This window comes from Dipodomys spectabilis, unplaced genomic scaffold (assembly GCF_019054845.1).
Source record: "Dipodomys spectabilis isolate Male_0828 unplaced genomic scaffold, ASM1905484v1 ptg000145l, whole genome shotgun sequence".
In the NCBI taxonomy this organism is placed as follows: domain Eukaryota; kingdom Metazoa; phylum Chordata; class Mammalia; order Rodentia; family Heteromyidae; genus Dipodomys; species Dipodomys spectabilis.
In genome coordinates, this window is record NW_024870822.1 from 23,961,480 (window position 1) to 23,981,628 (window position 20,149).

The 20,149-nt window shown below is 40.4% G+C and overlaps 1 protein-coding gene across 1 annotated transcript in view; it reads right to left on the reverse strand.

The window, feature by feature from the left end:
- Ipo7 (importin 7) overlaps positions 1 to 20,149 on the reverse strand; it is a 72,651-nt gene that overhangs the window by 30,452 nt on the left and 22,050 nt on the right. The window contains exons 3-7 of the mRNA XM_042691735.1: positions 16,740 to 16,893; positions 13,288 to 13,446; positions 9,688 to 9,844; positions 5,545 to 5,634; positions 105 to 199 (exon numbers count right to left, since the gene is read on the reverse strand). Of these exons, the coding sequence (XP_042547669.1) occupies positions 105 to 199; positions 5,545 to 5,634; positions 9,688 to 9,844; positions 13,288 to 13,446; positions 16,740 to 16,893 (655 nt within the window). The remainder of the gene's footprint in view (positions 1 to 104; positions 200 to 5,544; positions 5,635 to 9,687; positions 9,845 to 13,287; positions 13,447 to 16,739; positions 16,894 to 20,149) is intronic.

A 20,149-nucleotide genomic window follows, 5' to 3' on the forward strand; every position in this document is an offset into this window, starting at 1 on the left:
CATATATATGACCATCATTTCTTTAAAATCCTTTATATATCTATACTTACAAAATCAAAATCTTTAAAAAGATGACCTGAAATTACCAAATATAGAGAACTTACCGTTCAAAAAGCCTTGCTAAAATATGTAAGGCCCACTTCTTACATTTCCACCATGGTAATTCAGGTCTATCATCTTCTTCAACTTGAAGTGTTTCCTTTAAAGAAAGGTTTATTTAATGATATAAGAGATAAGAAAAAAAAATAAGCAAAAGAAGTGAAAATACAGTACTGAATCTCCCATACAATTCCTTTCCAAACAATTATTTAACTAAAAAGCTATTTTGGAATTACTTAGAAAATTAAACATACACTTATTCTATGACCCAATTCAACTCTTTGGTATTCATGTAAGAATGAAAGCATACAGTGGTTCTATCTCTAAACTCAAAATCTGAACATCAACTTGATATCTATCAACATGGGAAAGATTTTGGTCTATCTGTACAAGGGAACAGTAGCTGGATTAAGAAGGAGCAAACCATCACTATAAAACAATGAATGAGGGGCTGGGAAGGTGGCTCAGTGGTAGAGTGCTTGCCTTGCATGCTTGAGGCCCTGGGTTCAATTCTTCAGCACCATATAAGCAGATAAAACAGGAAGTGGCACTGTGGCTCAAGTGGTAGAACACCAGCCTTGAGCTGAGGGACAGCACCCAGGCCCAGAGTTCAAGCCCCCCCACCAAAAAAATGAATGAGTCTTATGAATATTTTAAGCAAAAGAAGCCAAAAGAAGCTGGGCGCTGGTGGCTTATGCAAGTAAGGCTGAGACCTAAGGATCACAGTTCAAAGCCACACTGGGCAGGAAAGCCCATGAGACTATTATCTCCAATTAACCACCAGGAAACTAGAAGTGGCGTTGTGGCTCAAGTGGTAGAGTGCTAGCCTTGAGCTGAAGAGCTAAGGGACAGCTAAGGGACTTCAAGCCCCATGACAAAAAAAGAGTTCAAAATACTACCTTTTATATTAATCTTTAAAAGAGACAAAATATAAAATGTTGAAGGCTGGGAAGGTGGTAGAGCGCTTGCCTTGTATGCATGAGGCCCTGGGTTCGATTCCTCAGCACCACATGAGCAGGGAAAAAAAGCCGGAAGTGGTGCAATGGCTCAAGTGGTAGAGCGCTAGCCTTGAGGTGAAGAGCTGAGGAACAGCGCCCAGGCCCAGAGTTTAGGCCCCATGACTGGACCAAAAAAAAAAAAAAAAGACGTTGAGAACAATGACTCAGAGGATTAGAGCCAGTCATGAATAAATATTCTGGGATAGTGTTTACATAGTGTGATACTAAATGCATAGTAAGTCATTAAACTTTTGTATTCTACTACTGAATATAAATTATACCGTAACAAGTACAGAATATGTATACAAGACTTTATTTTCTATTTATTTATTTTTTTTGGTCTGGTTGTGGGGCCTGAACTCTGGGCCTGGGCACTGTCCCTCAACTCTTCAGCTCAAGGCTAGCGCTCTACCACTTGAGCCACAGCACCACTTCCGGCTTTTTTCTTTTTGCTTATGTGGTGCTGAGGAATGAACCCAGGGCCTCGGGCATGCAAGGCAAGCGCTCTACCACTGAGCCAACGTCCCAGCCCATAGACTTTAAAAAACTTGTATTTCATTTTAATGTATACATAAAAACCTGGTGCAAAATTAGCATGATTCTATGGTGTGGAAGAAATATTCTAAGTACTTTAGATTATTTAAATTTTCTTAGAGCAAATATTTAAATAAAGCTAGGAATATACCACAGTGGTAAGAGTTTGTTCTTAACATGTATAGGCCCTGGGTTCTATCTCTAGCACTAAAAAAAAAAAGAATGAAGAAAAGGATTGTTTTTGACTACCAGAGTCAACTCAACATGGCAAAACCATTTTTGAGATGGTGATGAAACAGGTTAAAAACAGCTAAAAGAATTCTGGGGTTAGGGTGGGGGAACTTCATGGAGGATTTGCTTTGCTCTCACTGGATTAGGATGATCTGAACATTAGCTAAATTTTTTTGGAGTCATTTGGATCCGAAAGAGGTTTCCATTTTTATCTTGGAAGAACTTTGTGGGAAACTGTCCATAAGCACTAGAATTATAATATAGAACTTGTGAGGTCCAGTGGACCCACCCCCTGCCCTCCATTGGTAAAATGTTGCCAACCAAATGTGTGGATTTAGATATCACACCAGCCATATCACAAAATTTATTTAATTGGGATGGGTGTGGAGGGGTGCAGGTGTATGTTTACTTTAGAAGCAATGAAAAAGACAAGATTTATGATATAAATATCTGAGGCTAGTAGTCTCTTGGCCAACTGTTGCCAGTTGGTGTTTCTAAGTCCAGATCACTTTAAACCTCATTTACCAGACCTGGGGATTTTCAGCATGGTCTAATTATTTACTCAAAGCTATAGATGTGAACATTATAGGCAACCTTCTAAACCGTTTCATTGTGGATTCCACTCTGAACTTAAAGAATGATACTTAGAAGGACTAATTGGAATCAGAGTTTGAAATAAAACTTGGACCACGTTGCATACACTTTCCTCACTTGACATTTTTAGCTACATAATCTGTACTTTGAGTATAACATCGAGTTTTAACAAATAATCTGAAGATAAAAACCACATCAAATACTAAAAAAGGCTCATTTTTTATATTTGTTTTAGATGTTTTAAATAGTTGCAATGGCTTAAAAATGACGATTTAAAATGTTGCTTGTAATACAGTTTTGCCTGCTAAATTCTCCACATTTTGTAACCTGTTTTATTTCTCTGGGCGTAAAGCGTTTTGTTTAGTATTGTGATCTTGTATATGTTTTTGTCCCAGTTGTATAGTACTGTTTCAGTCCATCATCCAGCTTTGGCTGCTGAAATCATACAGCGGGGAAGACTTGCCTTTGTTTCTGTTAGACTGCTTTTTGGTTCTGTATTGAGTATCTTAAGTACTGTAGAAAAGATGTCATTTCTTCCTTTAAGGCTGTTTTGTAATATATATAAGGACTGGAATTGTGTTTTTAAAGAAAAGCATTCAAGTATGACAATATACTATCTGTGTTTTCACCATTCAAAGTGCTGTTTAGTAGTTGAAACTTAAACTATTTAATGTCATTTAATAAAGTGACCAAAATGTGTTGTGCTCTTTATTGCAAAAAAAAAAAAAAAAAAGAATGAAACAAGATTTTTGTCTCATCGAAATAGATGAAACCACTCTGAATAAGTTACAATCTTCAAAAATACAATGTTAAAAAATAGAAGGATGGGGCTGGGAAGGTGGCTCAGTGGTAGAGCGCTTGCCTTGCATGCCTGAGGCCCTGGGTTCGATTCCTCAGCACCACATAAGCAAAAAGAAAAAAGCCGGAAGTGGCGCTGTGGCTCAAGTGGTAGAGCGTGCTAGCCTTGAGCTGAAGAGCTGAGGGACAGCGCCCAGGCCCAGAGTTCAGGCCCCACGACCGGACCCAAAAAAAAAAAAAAATAGAAGGATGGGCTGGGGAGGTGGCTCAGTGGTAGAGCACTTGCCTTGCATGCCTGAGGCCCTGGGTTTGATTCCTCAGCACCACATAAGCAAAAAGAAAAAAGCCGGAAGTGGTGCTATAGCTCAAGTGGTAGAGCGCTAGCCTTGAGCTGAAGAGCTGAGGGACAGCGCCCAGGCCCAGAGTTCAGGCCCCATGACTGGACTCAAAAAAACAAAAACAAACAAACAAACAAAAAAATCAGAACGACTTTTGAGAATTAAATTAGTATGTTCAAGCACTTAAACATACTAGAATAATATAATCTATACCTCTGTAGAAAACATTAAAAATTGTGATTGTTAGAAGCAACACAACTGCAAAACCCTGAATGCACTAAAAGCCACTGAATTATATCCTTTAAAAGAAACAGCTGGGCACTGGCAGCTCATGCCTGTAAACCTAGCTATTCAGGAGACTGAGATCTGAGGATCACGGTTCAAAGCCAGACTGGGCAAGAAAGTCTGTGAGACTCTTATCTCCACTAAACCATCAGAAAACTGGAAGTGGTTCTGTGGCTCAAGTGGTAAAGCAGTAGCATTCAGCTGAAGAGGTGAGGGGCAGCGCCCAGGCCAAGTTCAAGCCCCAGGACAAAAAACAAACAACAACAAAAAAAAACAACAAGAGGGGGCTGGGAAAGTGGCTCAGTGGTAGAGTGCTTGCCTTGCATGCATGAGGCCCTGGGTTCAATTCCTCAGCACCACATATACAAAAAGAAAAAAAGCCAGAAGTGGTGCTGTGGCTCAAGCGGTAGAGCACTAGCCTTGAGCTGAAGAGCTGAGGGACAGTGCCCAGGCCCAGAGTTCAGGCCCCATGACCAGACCCCCCCCCCAAAAAAAAAAAAACAAGAGGGCTGGGAAGGTGGCTCAGTGGTAGAATGCTTGCCTTACATGCATAAGGCCCTGGGTTCAATTCCTCAGCACCACATATGCAAAAAGAAAAAAAGCCAGAAGTGGTGCTGTGGCTCAAGCGGTAGAGCACTAGCCTTGAGCTGAAGAGCTGAGGGACAGTGCCCAGGCCCAGAGTTCAGGCCCCATGACCAGACCCACCCCCCCCCCCAAAAAAAAAAACAAGAGGGCTGGGAAGGTGGCTCAGTGGTAGAATGCTTGCCTTGCATGCATAAGGCCCTGGGTTCAATTCCTCAGCACCACATATGCAAAAAGAAAAAAAGCCAGAAGTGGTGCTGTGGCTCAAGCGGTAGAGCACTAGCCTCAGTTGAAGAGCTGAGGGACAGTGCCCAGGCCCAGAGTTCAGGCCCCATGACCAGACCCCCCCCCCCCCCAAAAAAAAAAAAACAAGAGGGCTGGGAAGGTGGCTCAGTGGTAGAATGCTTGCCTTGCATGCATAAGGCCCTGGGTTCGATTCCTCAGCACCACATAAGCAGAAAAAGCCGGAAGTGGGGCTGAGGGTCAAGTGGTAGAGCACTAGTCTACAGTTGAAGAGCTGAGGGGCAGTGCCCAGGCCCAGAGATCAGGCCTCACAACCAACAAAAAAAAAAAAAAAAAAGAAAAGAAAAAAAAAGGGAAAGTAAAACCAAGAAAACAAAACAGAATTATCTTGAGATAAGCAAATATGCACAAGTAGTTAACTTCTAATATGAAATCATTCCTCAAAATTTTCAACTTAGTATAAGCATATGTGAATTACCAAGGAAAAACATATTTCCTACAATATATTCTAGAAAAATAAATTACTCATAAGAAAATAAAACAGGTTATGGATGAAAGCAAGTACCAGTGGAAGTGAGGATCAACAGAGAGGAAAAATATGGTAAAGCACTTTATATGCATGTATGAAAATAGAACAATGAAACTGCTGAAATAGAATCAAGGTAGGAAAGGGATTAGAGATAGTCAGTCACTTTGCACACCAAATGGAATGCATACAAGTCACAACCACCCCCCCTTACACTATTAGTAAATGCTAGTAAAAATAGTAATTATTTTTTTAATGATTAAAAACTGAAGATGACTATTATTCTTATTTTATCAGAAAACATGCAGAAACTTACATTAGGTACATCCCTATTCACAACAGTCTTCAAAATTTCTACCCATTCTGTCAGATTCTGTTGATTTATCAGTTCCAGTGGTAGCGTATACTAAATAAAAAAAAACAAGTTACTGTTTAAAATCACTAGTAAAGAATTTCAGTTAACTTACATTTCTACATTAGTACACAGAAAATTTTGTTGTGCTAATTGTCTAGAGTACTTAACAGTAGTAAAGAACATGGCATCTGGGCACTGGTGGCACACACCTGTAATCCTAGCTACTTAGGAGGCTGAGATGAAAGGATTGAGGCTCAAGGCCAGCCCCTGCAGGAAAGTCTATAATACTTTTTTTTTTTTGGCTGTTGGTTGGGCTTAAACTCTGGGCCTGGACCCTCTATCACTTGAGCCAAAGTTCCACTTCCAGTTTTCTGATAGTTTATTGGAGATAAGAGTCTCATGGACGGGGCTGGGAAGGTGGCTCAGTGGTAGAGCACTTGTCTTGCATGCATGAGGCCTTGGGTTCCATTCCTCAGCACCACATAAGCAAAAAGAAAAAAGCCGGAAGTGGCGCTGTGGCTCCAGTGGTAGAGCGCTAGCCTTGAGCTGAAGAGCTGAGGGACAGCGCCCAGGCCCAGAGTTCAGGCCCCACGACTGGACCAAAAAAAAAAAAAAGAGTCTCATGAACTTTCCTGTCCAGGTAGAATTACAAGCATGAGCCACCCTGGCGTCTAGCTGTCTGTGAGACTCATCTCCAATAAACCACCAGAAAATCGGAAGTAGCGCTGTGGCTCAAGTGGTAGAGAGCTAACCTTGAGCTGAAGAGCTGAGGGACAGCGCCCAGACCCAGAGTTCAAGCCCACAACCAACCAAAAAAGCAAAGGTATTTTTGCTCTCAATTTACTGGAGATTATTATCTCATTTTCACCTCAAGGGATTATACTTATCAAAGATTTTTGTTAATACTGTATATCAAATTAAGAAATCTTATCCTTTTTATTTTTTGGTGCCAGTCCTGGGGCTTGAATTCAGGACCTGGGTGAGGTCCCTGAGCTTCTTTTGCTCAAGGTTACCACTTGAACCACTTCCAGCTTTTTGAGTAGTTTGCTGAAGGTTAAGACTTTCTCGGCCAGAGCTGGCTTTGAACTGCTGTCTTACTGCAAGGATTACAGAAGTAAGCCACTAAGCTACACTAAAACTTTAATTAAATTTTTCCTTCAGGGGCTGGGAAGGTGGCTCAGTGGTAGAGCACTTGCCTTGCATGCATGAGGCCCTGGGTTCGATTCCTCAGCACCACATAAGCAAAAAGAAAAAAGCCGGAAGTGGTGCTGTAGCTCAAGTGGTAGAGTGCTAGCCTTGAGCTGAAGAGCTGAGGGACAGGGCAAAAGTCCAGAGTTCAGGCCCCACGACCGGACCCACCCCCAAAAATAATAATAATGCTGTGTAGTTAAAAAATATAAAATAAAAATCAGTATCTGAACCTGATGAGAAAAATCTGTTCTGGGTGGCAATGTGGCTTATGGTAGAGTACTTGCCTACCATGCATGAAACCCTGGGTTCACTTCCTCAGTACCACATAAACAAAAAAAAAAGGCCAAAAAGTGGAACTATGGCTCAAGTGGTACAGTGCTAGCTTTGAACAAAAAGAAGCTCAGGGACAGTGTCCAGGAATTGTGTCCAAGCCCCAGGACTGGCAAAAAAAAAAAAAAAGGGGGGGGGGGGCCAGAAATCGTTTCTAAGCTCAACCCTACTAAGAATACAGATTCAACTTTTTTTATTTTTATTTTTTTTTGGGGGGGATACACTGAGTTAGACTACACAGAAATGATTAAACCTATAATTATCAAAATTATTTTTAGGGCTGGGAAGGTGGCTCAGTGGTAGAGTGCTTGCCTCGCATGCATGAGGTCATGGGTGGGACTCTTCAGCACCACATAAACAGAAAAAGCGTGAAGTGGAGCTGTGGCTTGAGTGGTAGAGCACTTCCCTTGAGCTGAAGAGCTAAGGGACAGCACCCAGGCCAAGTTCAAGCTCCATGACCAACCAAAAAAACAAAAAAGATAAATGTAAGAAAATTGCACTAAGTTTAGCTACATGTGGCTCCAGCTATTATGGGAGGCTAGTGCAAAAAAATGTCCTGAGCCTCTGGAGAGTTTACTTGAGGCTGGGAAAGTGACTCAGTGGTAGAGTGCTTGCCTTGCATACGTAAGGCCCTGGGTTTGATTCCTTAGCACCACATAAGCAGAAAAGGCTGGAAGTGGTGTTTTGACACAAATGGTAGAGTGCTAACCTAGAGCTGAAGAGCTGAGGGACAGCGCCCAAGCCCAGAGTTCAGGCCCCATGACCGACAGAAAAAAGAAGAAGAAACAGTTTACTTAACAAATCAAATCCCAATCTCAAAAAACAAAGGAAAAAAACAACTTTGTTATGTTGGATTTTCTTTCTTTTATTTTTGGCCAGTCCTAGGGCTGAGCTCAGAGCCTGAGCACTGTCCCAGAGCTTCTTTTGCTCAAGACTAGAGCTCTACCACTGAAGCCACAATACCACTTCCAGCCTTTCTGTTTATGTGATACTGAACAATCTAACTTAGGGCTTCAAGCACATTCCCAGCCTATGCTGGATGATTTTTGGGGGGAGGGTTGGTCATGGGACTTGAACTCTGAGACTGGGTGCTGTCCCTCAGCTCTTCAGCTCAAGGCCAGCACTCTACCACTTGAGCCACAGCGCCACTTCTGGTTTTCTGAGTAATTGTCTTTCTTTTTTTTTGGTTGGTCGTGGGGCTTGAACTCTGGGCCTGGGCACTGTCCCTCAGCTCTTCAGCTCAAGGCGAGCGTTCTACCACTTGAGCTACAGCGCCACTTCCGGTTTTCTGGTGGTTTATTGGAGATAGGAGTCTCACAGTCTCTCCTGCCCGGGCTGGCTTTGAACCGCGATTCTCAGATCTTAGCCTCCTGAGTAGCTAGGATTACAGGCGTGAGCCACCAGGCTGGCTCTGGATGATTTTTTTAAACCTGTCCTGACTCCAGGTTCTTAGCCCCAGGAGATTAACTATCCCTAACATTTTTTAATTTACTTTATTTTTTTTGTCAATCGTGGGGCTTGAACTCTGGGCCTGAGCGCTGTCCCTCAGCTCTTCAGCTACAGGCTAGAGCTCTACCACAACGCCATTTCCAGTTTTCTGGTGTTTTATTGGAGATGAGTTTCACGGACTTTCCTGCCAGAGCCAGCTTTGAACCTCGATCCTCAGATCTCAGCCTCCTAAGTAGCTAGGATTAACGCGTGAGTCACCAGCACCCAACATCCCTAGCATTTTTTTCCTCAAGGCTACCCATCTACCACTTGAGCCACAGATCAATTTCTGATTGTGATGGTTAGCTGAAGAAGCCTTGCATAGACTTTCCTTCCTGAGCTGGCTTTGAACCACAATCTTCAGATCTGAGCCTTCTAAATATAAAGAATTACAGGCATGAAGCACCCAGCTATGCTAGATATTTTAAGAGAACTAGCAATTTTTATTTATTTATTTACTTATTTATTTTTGTAGGTCATGGGACTTAAACTCTGGGCTTGGGGCACTGTCCCTGTGCTCTTCAGCTCAAGGCTAGTGCTCTACCACTTGAGCCACAGCTCCACTTCCAGTTTTCTGGTGGTTTATTGGAGATAAGAGTCTCACAGACTTTTCTGCCCAGGCTGGCTTTGAACCATGATCCTCAGATCTCAGCCTGAGTAGCTAGGATTACAGGCATGAGTCACCGGTGCCCGGCTGAACTTGCAATTTTTTATTGGGCAAAGATGCTTGTTTAGATTTGTAGTTTTTTTTTTTCTTTTCTTTCTTTGCCAGTCCTGTTGGTTGAACTCAGGGCGTGGGCACTGTCCCTGAGCTTCTTTTGCTCAAGGCTAGCAATCTACCACTTGAGCCATAGTGCTACTTCCAGCTTTTTCTGTTTATGTGGTACTGAGGAATAGTACCCAGGGTTTCATGCATGTTAGGCAAGCACTCTTCCATTAAGCCACATTCCCAGCCCAACTTACATTTTTCTAGCAAATCATCTAGTTAATCTAGATCTCCAAATGTAATTATTATATTTCAGATGCTGAAATTCTTAATTTTTGATATGGTAAATTACCAGCAGAATCCAAACTGCTTTATAAAATAAAAAATACCTGAACAAGAGCGTAGAAGATCTTGAATATTTGTTTCTGGATGAGGACAGACTGATCTGACTGATCAGGAAGAAGCTGAATAAAACGATCCTTCAGAACTGGCAGGAAATGCTGCATTGCTGCCACCAGTGGACTCCTTTCCTCTGGTTTCTTGTACCTATGGATAGGAATACAAACTAATTCTGTAAGAATTTACTTTACAGCTTATATGTACCTGCTTTTATATACAAATGTACTTTCTAACAAGTTTTAAAAAAATAAGAATATTCTAGAATAAAACCACAAACGCAACTCCAGTAAAAGCCCTAAATAACAGAATTATCATGTATTTACTCAACATTTATTAAAAGGTCAATGATGTGCATGACCCCCATTAGTATTCTCCTGTTTACAGCTGAAGAAACTGAGAAACAGCAGAACTATCTTTCCCAGTTACACATCTAGGTATAAACCTTGGCAGTTGGGATCTAGGTTCTTTCCTCTGATCAATTCAGTACATAGTCTAATTGTGAATACTTATACAAATATGGAGGTACAATGGTTTGGCTTTTAAACAGCAATGCTAATGAATAAATAAAATTAATTCTACATTACCATCCTTATTCAGACACCAACTATTTTATGACTAAAAGCATCACAAACCAGAATACTATAACTCACCTGGCAATAAAACATGAACAACATGTTTTAAAATATCTTCATTTACCCTATTTGGAAGTCAATAATCACCTATTTCAGAAATATAATATGTTCAACTATTGGATAGTGCTACAGAATAGGACACAACATTTTATGAGTATTACCTTCCTAAAATCAGAAAAATTCCTTATTTGAATTACACTGTTCCAAAAGTTATATATGAAAAAGTACATATGTAATTGAAATTATTTCTGTATACACCCTACTTATCATTTTAACAGTATTATTATGGTCTATTGGATTATTTAAAAAGGAAGGAAATAACTGGATTTTTAAGTTACAACTGTAGAAACAAAGTAACAGCTTCCATATTAAGGAATCAACAGGCACAATCAATCTGCAAATACAGATTACTTGTTGTAGAAATCATGATTATAATAGCTATCACTTGTCTTTTTGGAATAGGTGATTATTTAAATTGCTTTAAATTAGTTCTCATAGCAAGTTATGAGTTCTCATTGGTATCCTAAAAAAAAATTTTACTCAAAAATTGAGTACCTGAGTACTTTTTCTTTCTTTCTTCATTTTTCTTTTTTTTTTGGGGGGGGGGCCAGTTGTAGGGCTTGAATGCTGTCCATGAGCCTCTTTGTGTTCAAAGTTAGCGCTCTACCACTTGAGTCACAGTACCACTTCTGGTTTTTGAGTAGTTAACTGGAAATGAGAGTCTCACAGGGACTTTTTTACCCAGATTGGCTTCAAACCACAATCCTCAGATCTCCATCTCCTGATTAGCTAGGATCACAGACATGAGCCTAGCTTCTGAGTACTTTTTTTTTTTTTTTGGGGGGGGGGGGGCAGCGCATGGGGCTTGAACTCTGGGCCTGGTTTTGAGCACTTTCACTCAGCTCTTCAGCTCAAGGTGAGTGCTCTACCTCTTGAGCCACAACACCATTTTAGGTTTTCTGGTAGTTAATTGGAGGTAGGAGTCTCATGGACTTTCCTGCCCAGGCTGGCTTTGAATTGCAATCCTCAGATCTCAGCCTCCTAAATAGCTACAGGCTTGAGCCACTGGCACCCAGCTCTGAGTACATTTTTAATAGGTAAAGATTCTCTTTAAAATCTGGATTTTTTTTTTCTTCTGGGTGAAATAAGAAACAAAATAAATTCTCAAGAGGAAAGAATAGGAAATGTTCACACTAATGATGACTAATAAGGCTAGTAACACAAACTGACAAATCATTTCCAATATTTCATTATTTTAAGAAATTGTATCTCACATACATCTTTTAAAAAATTAATATAGGAAATAGCTGTATGGCTAAAATGATAGACTGCTATCTTTCATGGGGGGGGGGGGGGGCCAGAATCAAGCAAGAAAGTAAAGTCATGAGTTCAAATCCCAGTACTGGCACACAGACACAAAGAAATTAATGTAGTTCTACTTCCACAAAGCCAAACTTCATAGAAATTTCTTCAACTAGTCCATCACTTTTAGGTTAAAAAACAAAATCTACTGACACTTCCTCAGTATCTATAGTAATATCCAATTTTCTGACTATTTTCATTCAAATCATTCCTCTATGTGTTTGCATAGAAGTGATCTCCTTATCATCCAGGTAACAGTCTTATTTCCACCTCTGTACTTTGCTTTCTTTGCTCATATTACTCAATGTGGTGTGACGTACCTTCCTCTTCAAATGTTCCTTCTGTATATAAGTAATTCCTGAGGATCTCTATTTCTAAAAGCCATCAAACTCCAATTTTTATTTTCTGAAACTGCTTCAGTCCACATAGGTCCCTTATATTAAATACCTTGTGCTCCACCAACACTGGCTTATAATAAACTGGAAGTCTAATATTGTATTAGGCTCCTGTATCTATTTAAAAAGCCCTATCACACTCTCTCCTGGTAAGATTATAAAACAGGAGAGATTTGAACCTCTTAAGTGACACTGACAGCTTATTGTTATTCTCTCTGGTTTTAGTCACTCACTTACCAGAACTACAACTGGGACTCTGACAGAGGTTGGAGCAACAGCTGGAACATTCCTTAGCAGGAAGATGGGTAGCTGGTGGGAACACAAGAAAACACCAGTACCAATGCTGTAAATGATGTATTTTTGCCTGCTCAGAGCAGCAGCAGTTCATCGGCTATTTCGAAATGGGACCCACAAAGGGTATTGAGGCTAACCAAAAATCCCAGAATTAGAGAGCACACAATGGGATTTGTCTAGCTGTTAGAAGTTGAAGTCATCATTGTAATATTAAGTCTTCTTCCCTTGCTTATCTTTCCCACAAACTTCTAAGTACCTACCAATTTTCGTCATTTTCATGCTTTAAGGAAAACACCTTCATCATTGAGCTTACCACTCTATTACCTCAACTCCCAATGTTTTCTTTTATAATGATCCCTAAATCCAGATCTAAAATGATCTCTTCCTCTAAAATCATTCTAATACAATTTACTTACATGAGCTATAACTTGCTAAAATATGCAAAAAATGAAATAGGTTGAGTATGAATCTCAAAAATAACTGATAAATTAGCACATGAAATTCTAATTTATTTTTCTTAGAGGTTCTTAAAGTTTACCAAAAACACAAATTAAGGCAAAAATTCACAAAAAGACAAGTAATAAAGAGCTCTAATGTTCAAAGTACTCCAATATACAATAAAAAAAGTATCTAAAGGACTTCTATCAGCACCTATTGAGAATCACAACCTTAGATTTTTGAATGGGGAAAAAGAGATAATGATTGGGGGAGGGGACATAAGCAGTGTCATTTCAGAATTAGAGTAAGACATCCTACTTCTAAAAAGAAAATATAAAATTCAAATTAACAGTACAGTTCACTAATTTTCTTAACAATGCCAAAATTAATTTTATATGTCCAAATTAGCTTTCAATCTTTCCAACTCTTCTTATTTCCCAAAATTCCATAGGAAATGGGAAACACTTACTCATAATTTTTTACAAGCTGATAAAGGCAAAGAAGAATTCCTAGCCAACAAGCACTGTTGTCAGACTGAAGATAAAAGCCAATCTTGTCTACAATGGCAGTCCAGCGGCTTGGGTAGTCATGTTTGATGATGTGATGAATGCAAGTAGTAAGCTGTACCCTGAAAGACAAAATAAACAGTAAGGAAGAAGAAAGATTATCTAGACAAAATGCTGCTAAAATGTAGTGCCAGGCACAATAGCTCATACCTGTAATCTTAGCTACTCAGGAGCTGAGATCTGAGACTCATGGTTCGAAGACAGCACAGGCAGGAAATTTTTAAAGTTTAATCTCCAATTGAGCACCAAAAAAGCAGAGCTGTGGCTTAAGTGGCAACAGTGTTAACCTTGAGCACAAAAACTTGTACCGCACCCAGGACTGGGGTTCAAGCTTCAGGGCCAGCACCCCCCAAAAAAATCCAGCTGATATGTGGGTGAATATAAGATGCATATAATTTGATGAGTATGATGGCTCAAACATATAATCCTAGATATTTGGAAGGCAGGTATAAGGAGATCAAGCTTTGAGGAAAGTTCAAACAAAAAAAGACATTGGTTGAGACTGTATCTCACCAATAGGCACAGAGGCACATTTTTGTCATCTCCAAGGGAAAGAACAAGTAGGAAGTTGGCAAGCCAGGCTAGCCAAGGAGCAAACCTGGACCCTATCTAGAAAGGAACGAAAATAAAAAGGGAAAAAAACTCATTCAGCAAAAGCTACCACATAGTCTAGGATGCCCTCTTTGTTTTTGTTGGCTTGAACTTTGGACCTGGGCACTGTCCCTCAGCTCTTCAGCTCAAATGCTCTACCACTTGAGCCACAGTGCCACTTCCAGTTTTCCGGTGGTTTACTGAAGTCTCACTCACTTTCCTGCCTGTGCTGGCTTTGAACCATGATCCTCAATTCTCAGCCTCCTGAGTAGCTAGGATTACAGGCGTGAGCCACCAGCGCCCAGCTAGGATAACCTCTTTCTATAGAAAAGAAACACATAAATATTATAAATGCAGGTGTTCTTTCTCTTGCTGAGCCAAATCAATTTCATCAAGAAAACCAACTAATCCCATTAATAACTACACTCACACAAAATCCTATACATGTAAGGAGTATTCACGACTAGGAATGAAGTAAGAAATAGTTATATCCCTAGAATGAGCAGGCCCAAGATTCAATCCTGAGCATGGGGTTAGGATGGTACACAAATAGCAAAACATAGATAGGGCAGGACACAGGAATTTGTAATATCAAAAGCCTATAAAACAAAAAGGATATAGCATTCAGTAGTTTGTTTCTGTTTTTTGAGCAATGCAGAGCCTGGGGCAGGCTAGCAAATGCTTGGTTATGAAACTGCACCTAGGCATTGGCTTTTTAAAACAGTCACAATATATTGTCCAGGGAAGCTATGAACTGCCACATGACCCACGCTACTCTCAAACTAGTAATCCTTCTGCCTTCCTAGTACTGGGATTAAAGAAGCTCAACAACAAGCTTAAATCTAGTTTTTTTGGTTGTCTTCTTAAAAATTCTCATCCATATGATCACAACATGTTCTACTAGTTTACATTACATTGTTTAAGCTCTTAGTTTATTTTTTTTTATTTCTTGCCAGTCCTGGGGCTTGAACTAAGGACCTGAGCACTGTCCCTGAGCTTCATCAGCTCCAGGCTAGCACTGACTACATGAGCCATAGCACCACTTATGGCTTTTCTGTTTATATGGTACCAAGGAATCAAACCCAGGGCTTAACACATTCTAGGCAAGCAATCTACCACTAAGACATATTCCCAGACCCAAGTTCTTATTTTGTAAATGGGAAAAACAGTAAGGCAATAAATCAAAAGGGCATTCCTCTATATTGGTATCTGTTGGCTTAAGTTTTCCTGGAAAAAAAAAATCTATACATATAATAAACAAATGCTTGTGAGAACTAGTAAATCTGTTTTTCAGTCATTAAACATACTGTCTATTATTGTGCCCCAAATCTTTGTTCAGGGTTGAGTTGGAAATGCCCTACACTTGAGAAAGTGCCCTATAGTTTTAGTTTTTGGGGGTGTGTGCATACACACGTTGTTACTGGGGCTTGAATTCAGGGTCTGGGCACTGTCCCTTAGCTTTTTCAATTAAGGTTAAAGCTCTACCACTTAAGCCACAGATTTAATGGCTTTTGGTAGTTAATTGGACATAAAAGTCCCATCAACTTTCCTGCCTGGACTGCCTTTGAACCTAGATATCAGATTTCAAAGCCCCAAGTAGCTACAATTATAGGTATAAGCCTCTTAGCCTTTTTTTTTTTGGTCGGTCTTGGGGCTTGAACTCTGGGCCTGAGCACTGTCCCTCAGTTCTTCAGCTAAAGGCTAGCACTCTACCACTTGAGCTACAGCACAACTTCCGGTTTTCTGGTGGTTTACTGGAGATAGAGTTTCACATAAGAAATGTACTCATTGGGGCTGAGAAGGTGGCTCAGTGATAGAAATGTACTCATTACCTTGCCCATGTAATTGTAACCCCTCTGTATGGTATGTTCATAATTTAAAAAAAAAAAAAAAGTTGCATGGACTTTCCTGCCCAAGCTGGCTTTGAACTACCATCCTCAGATCTCAGCCTCCTGAGTAGCTAGGATTACAGGCATGAGCCACTGGCCCCCGGCAGCCTTTTCTTTTTTAATTGATATAGTCTTACTAAGTACCTTTTGCATGGCCTCAAACTTAAGATTCTTTTGAGTGTACACAGGGGTTAACTCACTCAATTTCATGTCTTTAGCTTTCTCTATAAGTAGATTAGTCTTTCCAATACTATGGTCAACACACACACACATCATACTTGCTTTGAACCACTGTTAACGTTTGAAGACTGTTTTTTTTTTTGTTTTTGTGTTTTTCTATCGCTTATAGGGCTTGAACTCAGGGCCTGGGTTTTGTCCCTAAGCTCTTGCTCAAGGCTAGCATCTACCACTTTGAGCCAGAGCGCCACTTCTGATTTACGAATGGTTAATTGGAGATAAGAGTATCAAGGGGACTTTTCTACATGGCCTGGATTTGAGCAGTGATCCTCAGATCTCAGCACACTTGAATAGCTAGTATTACAGGGGTAAGCCACTGTACCTATCCTAAAAACTATTTTATTAGCATAGCATATTAGTTGTACAAGGGGGGATTCTCTGTGACATGGCCATAAAATGTCAAACTGACCCTCTCCTTCATTGTCCCTTCTTAAAACAATTTCAAAACTTTTCGTTCTATTTTCATATATCATAAAAGTATTCGCTAACTATACTCAACCCCATTGGCCCTCCCCCCCTTTTAATGTTATGTGCCTTCTACCATAGCCTTTTTACTTGCTTTCGATTTTTGCTCAAACATGTACGCATTAAATAAGTAAGATAGATAGATATATATACATACATACATACATACATACCTGATGAGCTCAGGAGAGTGAATAATGGCTTCTACAATATTTTCTCGAATGCAATGTCGATCTTCTTCTGGAATACTATAAGGGGCTATATCCCCAGGTGCTGATTCTCGATCAGGCCAATACTGTGTTATCATATTTTTCAAATAGATAACACCTAAAACATAGATAAGTTTGTCAAAAGGTGTTTATAATGAAAGCTCCATAAATATCCTTTGTAAGTAGTAACCATATTTCAACTTCTTCCATGTCACTGTATTAGACTTTTTTTATTTTGCTGATGCTAGAGTTTGAACTCAGGGCCTTGAGATTGTTCAACTCATTTGCTAGGTTGGCACTCTACCACTTCGGCCAGTTTAATTTTTTTACTGGTTATATTAGAAATGGGAGTCTCTCTTTTTTCTTTCTTTGTCTGTCGCGGGCTTGAACTGTGGGCCGGGGCGCTGTCCCTTAGCTCTTCAGCTCAAGGCTAGCACTCTACCATTTGAACCAGTGTCAATTACTGTTTTCTGGTGGAGATAAGAGTTTCATGGCTTTTCTTGCCCGGGCTGGCTTTGAACAGTGATCCTCAGATCTCAGCCTCCGGAGTAGCTAGGATTACAGGAGTGAGCCACTGGGAGTCTCATACTTTCCTGCCTGGACTGGCTTCAAATTTCCAAGTCTCTCTCTCTCTCTCTCTTTTTTTTTTTTTTTGGTTGGTCGTGGGGCTTGAAATCTGGGCCTGGGCGCTGTCCCTCAGCTCTTCAGCTCAAGGCGAGCGCTCTACCACTTGAGCTACAGCGCCACTTCCGGTTTTCTGGTGGTTTATTGGAGATAGGAGTCTCACGGTCTCTCCTGCCCAGGCTGACTTTGAACCGCGATCCTCAGATCTCAGCTTCCTGAGTAGCTAGGATTACAGGCGTGAGCCACCAGCGCCAGGGCAAGTCTCATTTTTTTGAGTAGCTAAAATTATTAGCATGAGCCACCAGCACCCAGTAAAGTTTTTTTTTGTTTTGTTTTCTTTCGATAATGGGGCCTGAACTCTTGGCCTGGGCACTGTCCCTCAGCTCTTCAAGGCAAGCACTCTGCCACTTCTGGTTTTCTGGTGGTTTATTGTAGAAAATTCTCGCAGACTTTCCTGCCTCAGCTGGCTTTGAACGGTGATCCTCAGATCTCAGCTTCCTGAGGAGGATTATAGGCATGAGCCACTGGCACTCTGCTTACAATATTTATTTTAAAACACTTTTAATTTTAGCAAGTCTTCTAAATGAAGCTTCTAAAGCCAAAACCATGTGGGTATAATGCCTAATTCCTACAACCCTAACAACTAAGAAAGCAGATACTAGGCCAGCTGGGGCAAAACGTTAGCAAGTCCCCATTTCAACCAATAGCTGGGCATGGTGGCTTGTGACTATCCTTCTTCTTACAGCAAGAGGCATAAATAAAAGGGCTGTGAGGAGACTCATGCCTGCAATTCTAGCTATTCCGGAGGCTGAGATCTAAGAGTTACAATTCAAAGTGAGGCTAAGAAAGTTGTGGCTCAAAGGGAAGAGCACCAGCCTTGAGCAAAAAAGCTAAGGAACAGCTGTGTAGGCCCTGAGTTCAAGCCCCAATACTAGCACCAGAAAGAAAAAAAGACCATCATCAGCCCAACCCAGAAAAAAAAGTGAGATACTATCTCAAAAATAGCCTTAGGAAGGTCTAGCATACAGGTTGGATTCCTCAGTACCACATAAACAGAAAAAGCAAAAGTGGCACTGTGGCAAGTAGTAATGTGCTAGCCTTGAACAAAAGAAGTTAAGGGACAGTGCCCAGGCTCTTAGTTTGAGACCCAGGACTGGCAAAAAAACAAATATGAATAAAAATTTAAAAACCCAGCCATAGGAAAAAGGTCTAGAGGCATGACCCAAGTGGTAGAAGAGGCGTGAGTTAAGTAGTAAAGTGTCTAGCAACATGAAGCCTTGGGTCCAAATCTTAGCGCCACTAAATAAATAAAAATCATATGACAGCCAGAAGCTAATGATTCATGCCTGTGATCTAAAGTTATTCAGGAGGCTGCGATCTGAGGATGGTGGTTAGAAGCCAGCCTGGGCAGTCAAGTCCATGAGATTCTTATCTCAATAAACTACTGGCAGAAAAAAAAAAGAAATATAACAATATAGCTTTTATTTATTTTTTTTGGGGGGGGGGGCGGGTCACGGACCTGAACTCTGGGCCGGGGCGCTGTCCCTCAGCTCTTCAGCTCAAGGCCAGCGCTCTACCGCTTGAGCCACAGCGCCACTTCCAGCCTTTTCTGCTTATGTGGTGCTGAGGAATCGAACCCAGGGCTTCATGCATGCAAGGCAAGCATTCTACCACTAAGCCACCTCCCCAGCCCACAATATAGCTTTTATAACTAATCACACAAAGGTGATTTTAAAATGTTGACCACAGGAAAAAAATCATTCCATGTATAGGTTTTATAATTTATAACCTTCAATCACATTTCAAAGTTGTGTTGTTTTATGGAGAAGTTTCCTTGCTCTATGCTCAAATATTAGAGATTACCATAAGGCACCAGTGGCTCACACTTACAATCCTACCTACTAAGGAGTAGGTAGAGATCTAGAGGAGTGAAGCTTCAAGCCAGCCTAGGCTGAAAAATTCTGTGAGACTCCATGTCCAATTAACCAGCAAACATGAACTAACTGCAGGCATGGCTTAAGTGGAAGAGTACTAACTATAAGCAAGAAAGCCCAAGTCCTGATAATAGCATAAACAAACAAACAAATAAATAATTTCAACTTTTTCTTGTAACTTTACGTAGTTGTAAAACAGAATTTCAATTTAAGTCAGATTATGAGTACACTGTACCTTGATCAACGTTACCCTTTACATCATTCTCCCCCATCTTTCCCAATTCCACAAATGAAATAAAATCAAGGTAACTTTTTTAAGACTTTTTTTTTAAAGTAGTGATATTGGTAAATGTTTATTATACTTTACAATATAAGGTCAGTAACAATGATTATTTTAACAAATCTAGCTTATGTTAAAAGACTTTTTAATTAGCCATATGGTGATAAACATTTCAAATATATAAAACCTAAAGGGAAAATTCCTAAACTCTGTAAAAACACTGGGTATACACATGTATGTGTGATCATGTGTGCACGCTTACACATACCAGTCCTGGGGCTTGAGCTCAGGATCTTGGAACTGTCCCTGAGCTTTTTGCTCAAGACTAGCATTCTACCAGGTGAGCCACAACTCTACTTAACTTTTTGGTGAATAACTGGAAATAAGTTTTAAAAGTGCTTTCCTGAGGCGGGTGCCGGTGACTCATGCCTATAATTCTGGCTACTCAGTAGGCTGAGATCTGAGGATTACAGTTCAAAGTCAGCCCAGGCAGGAAAGTCTATGAAACTCTTATTCCCAATAAACCACCAGGAAAC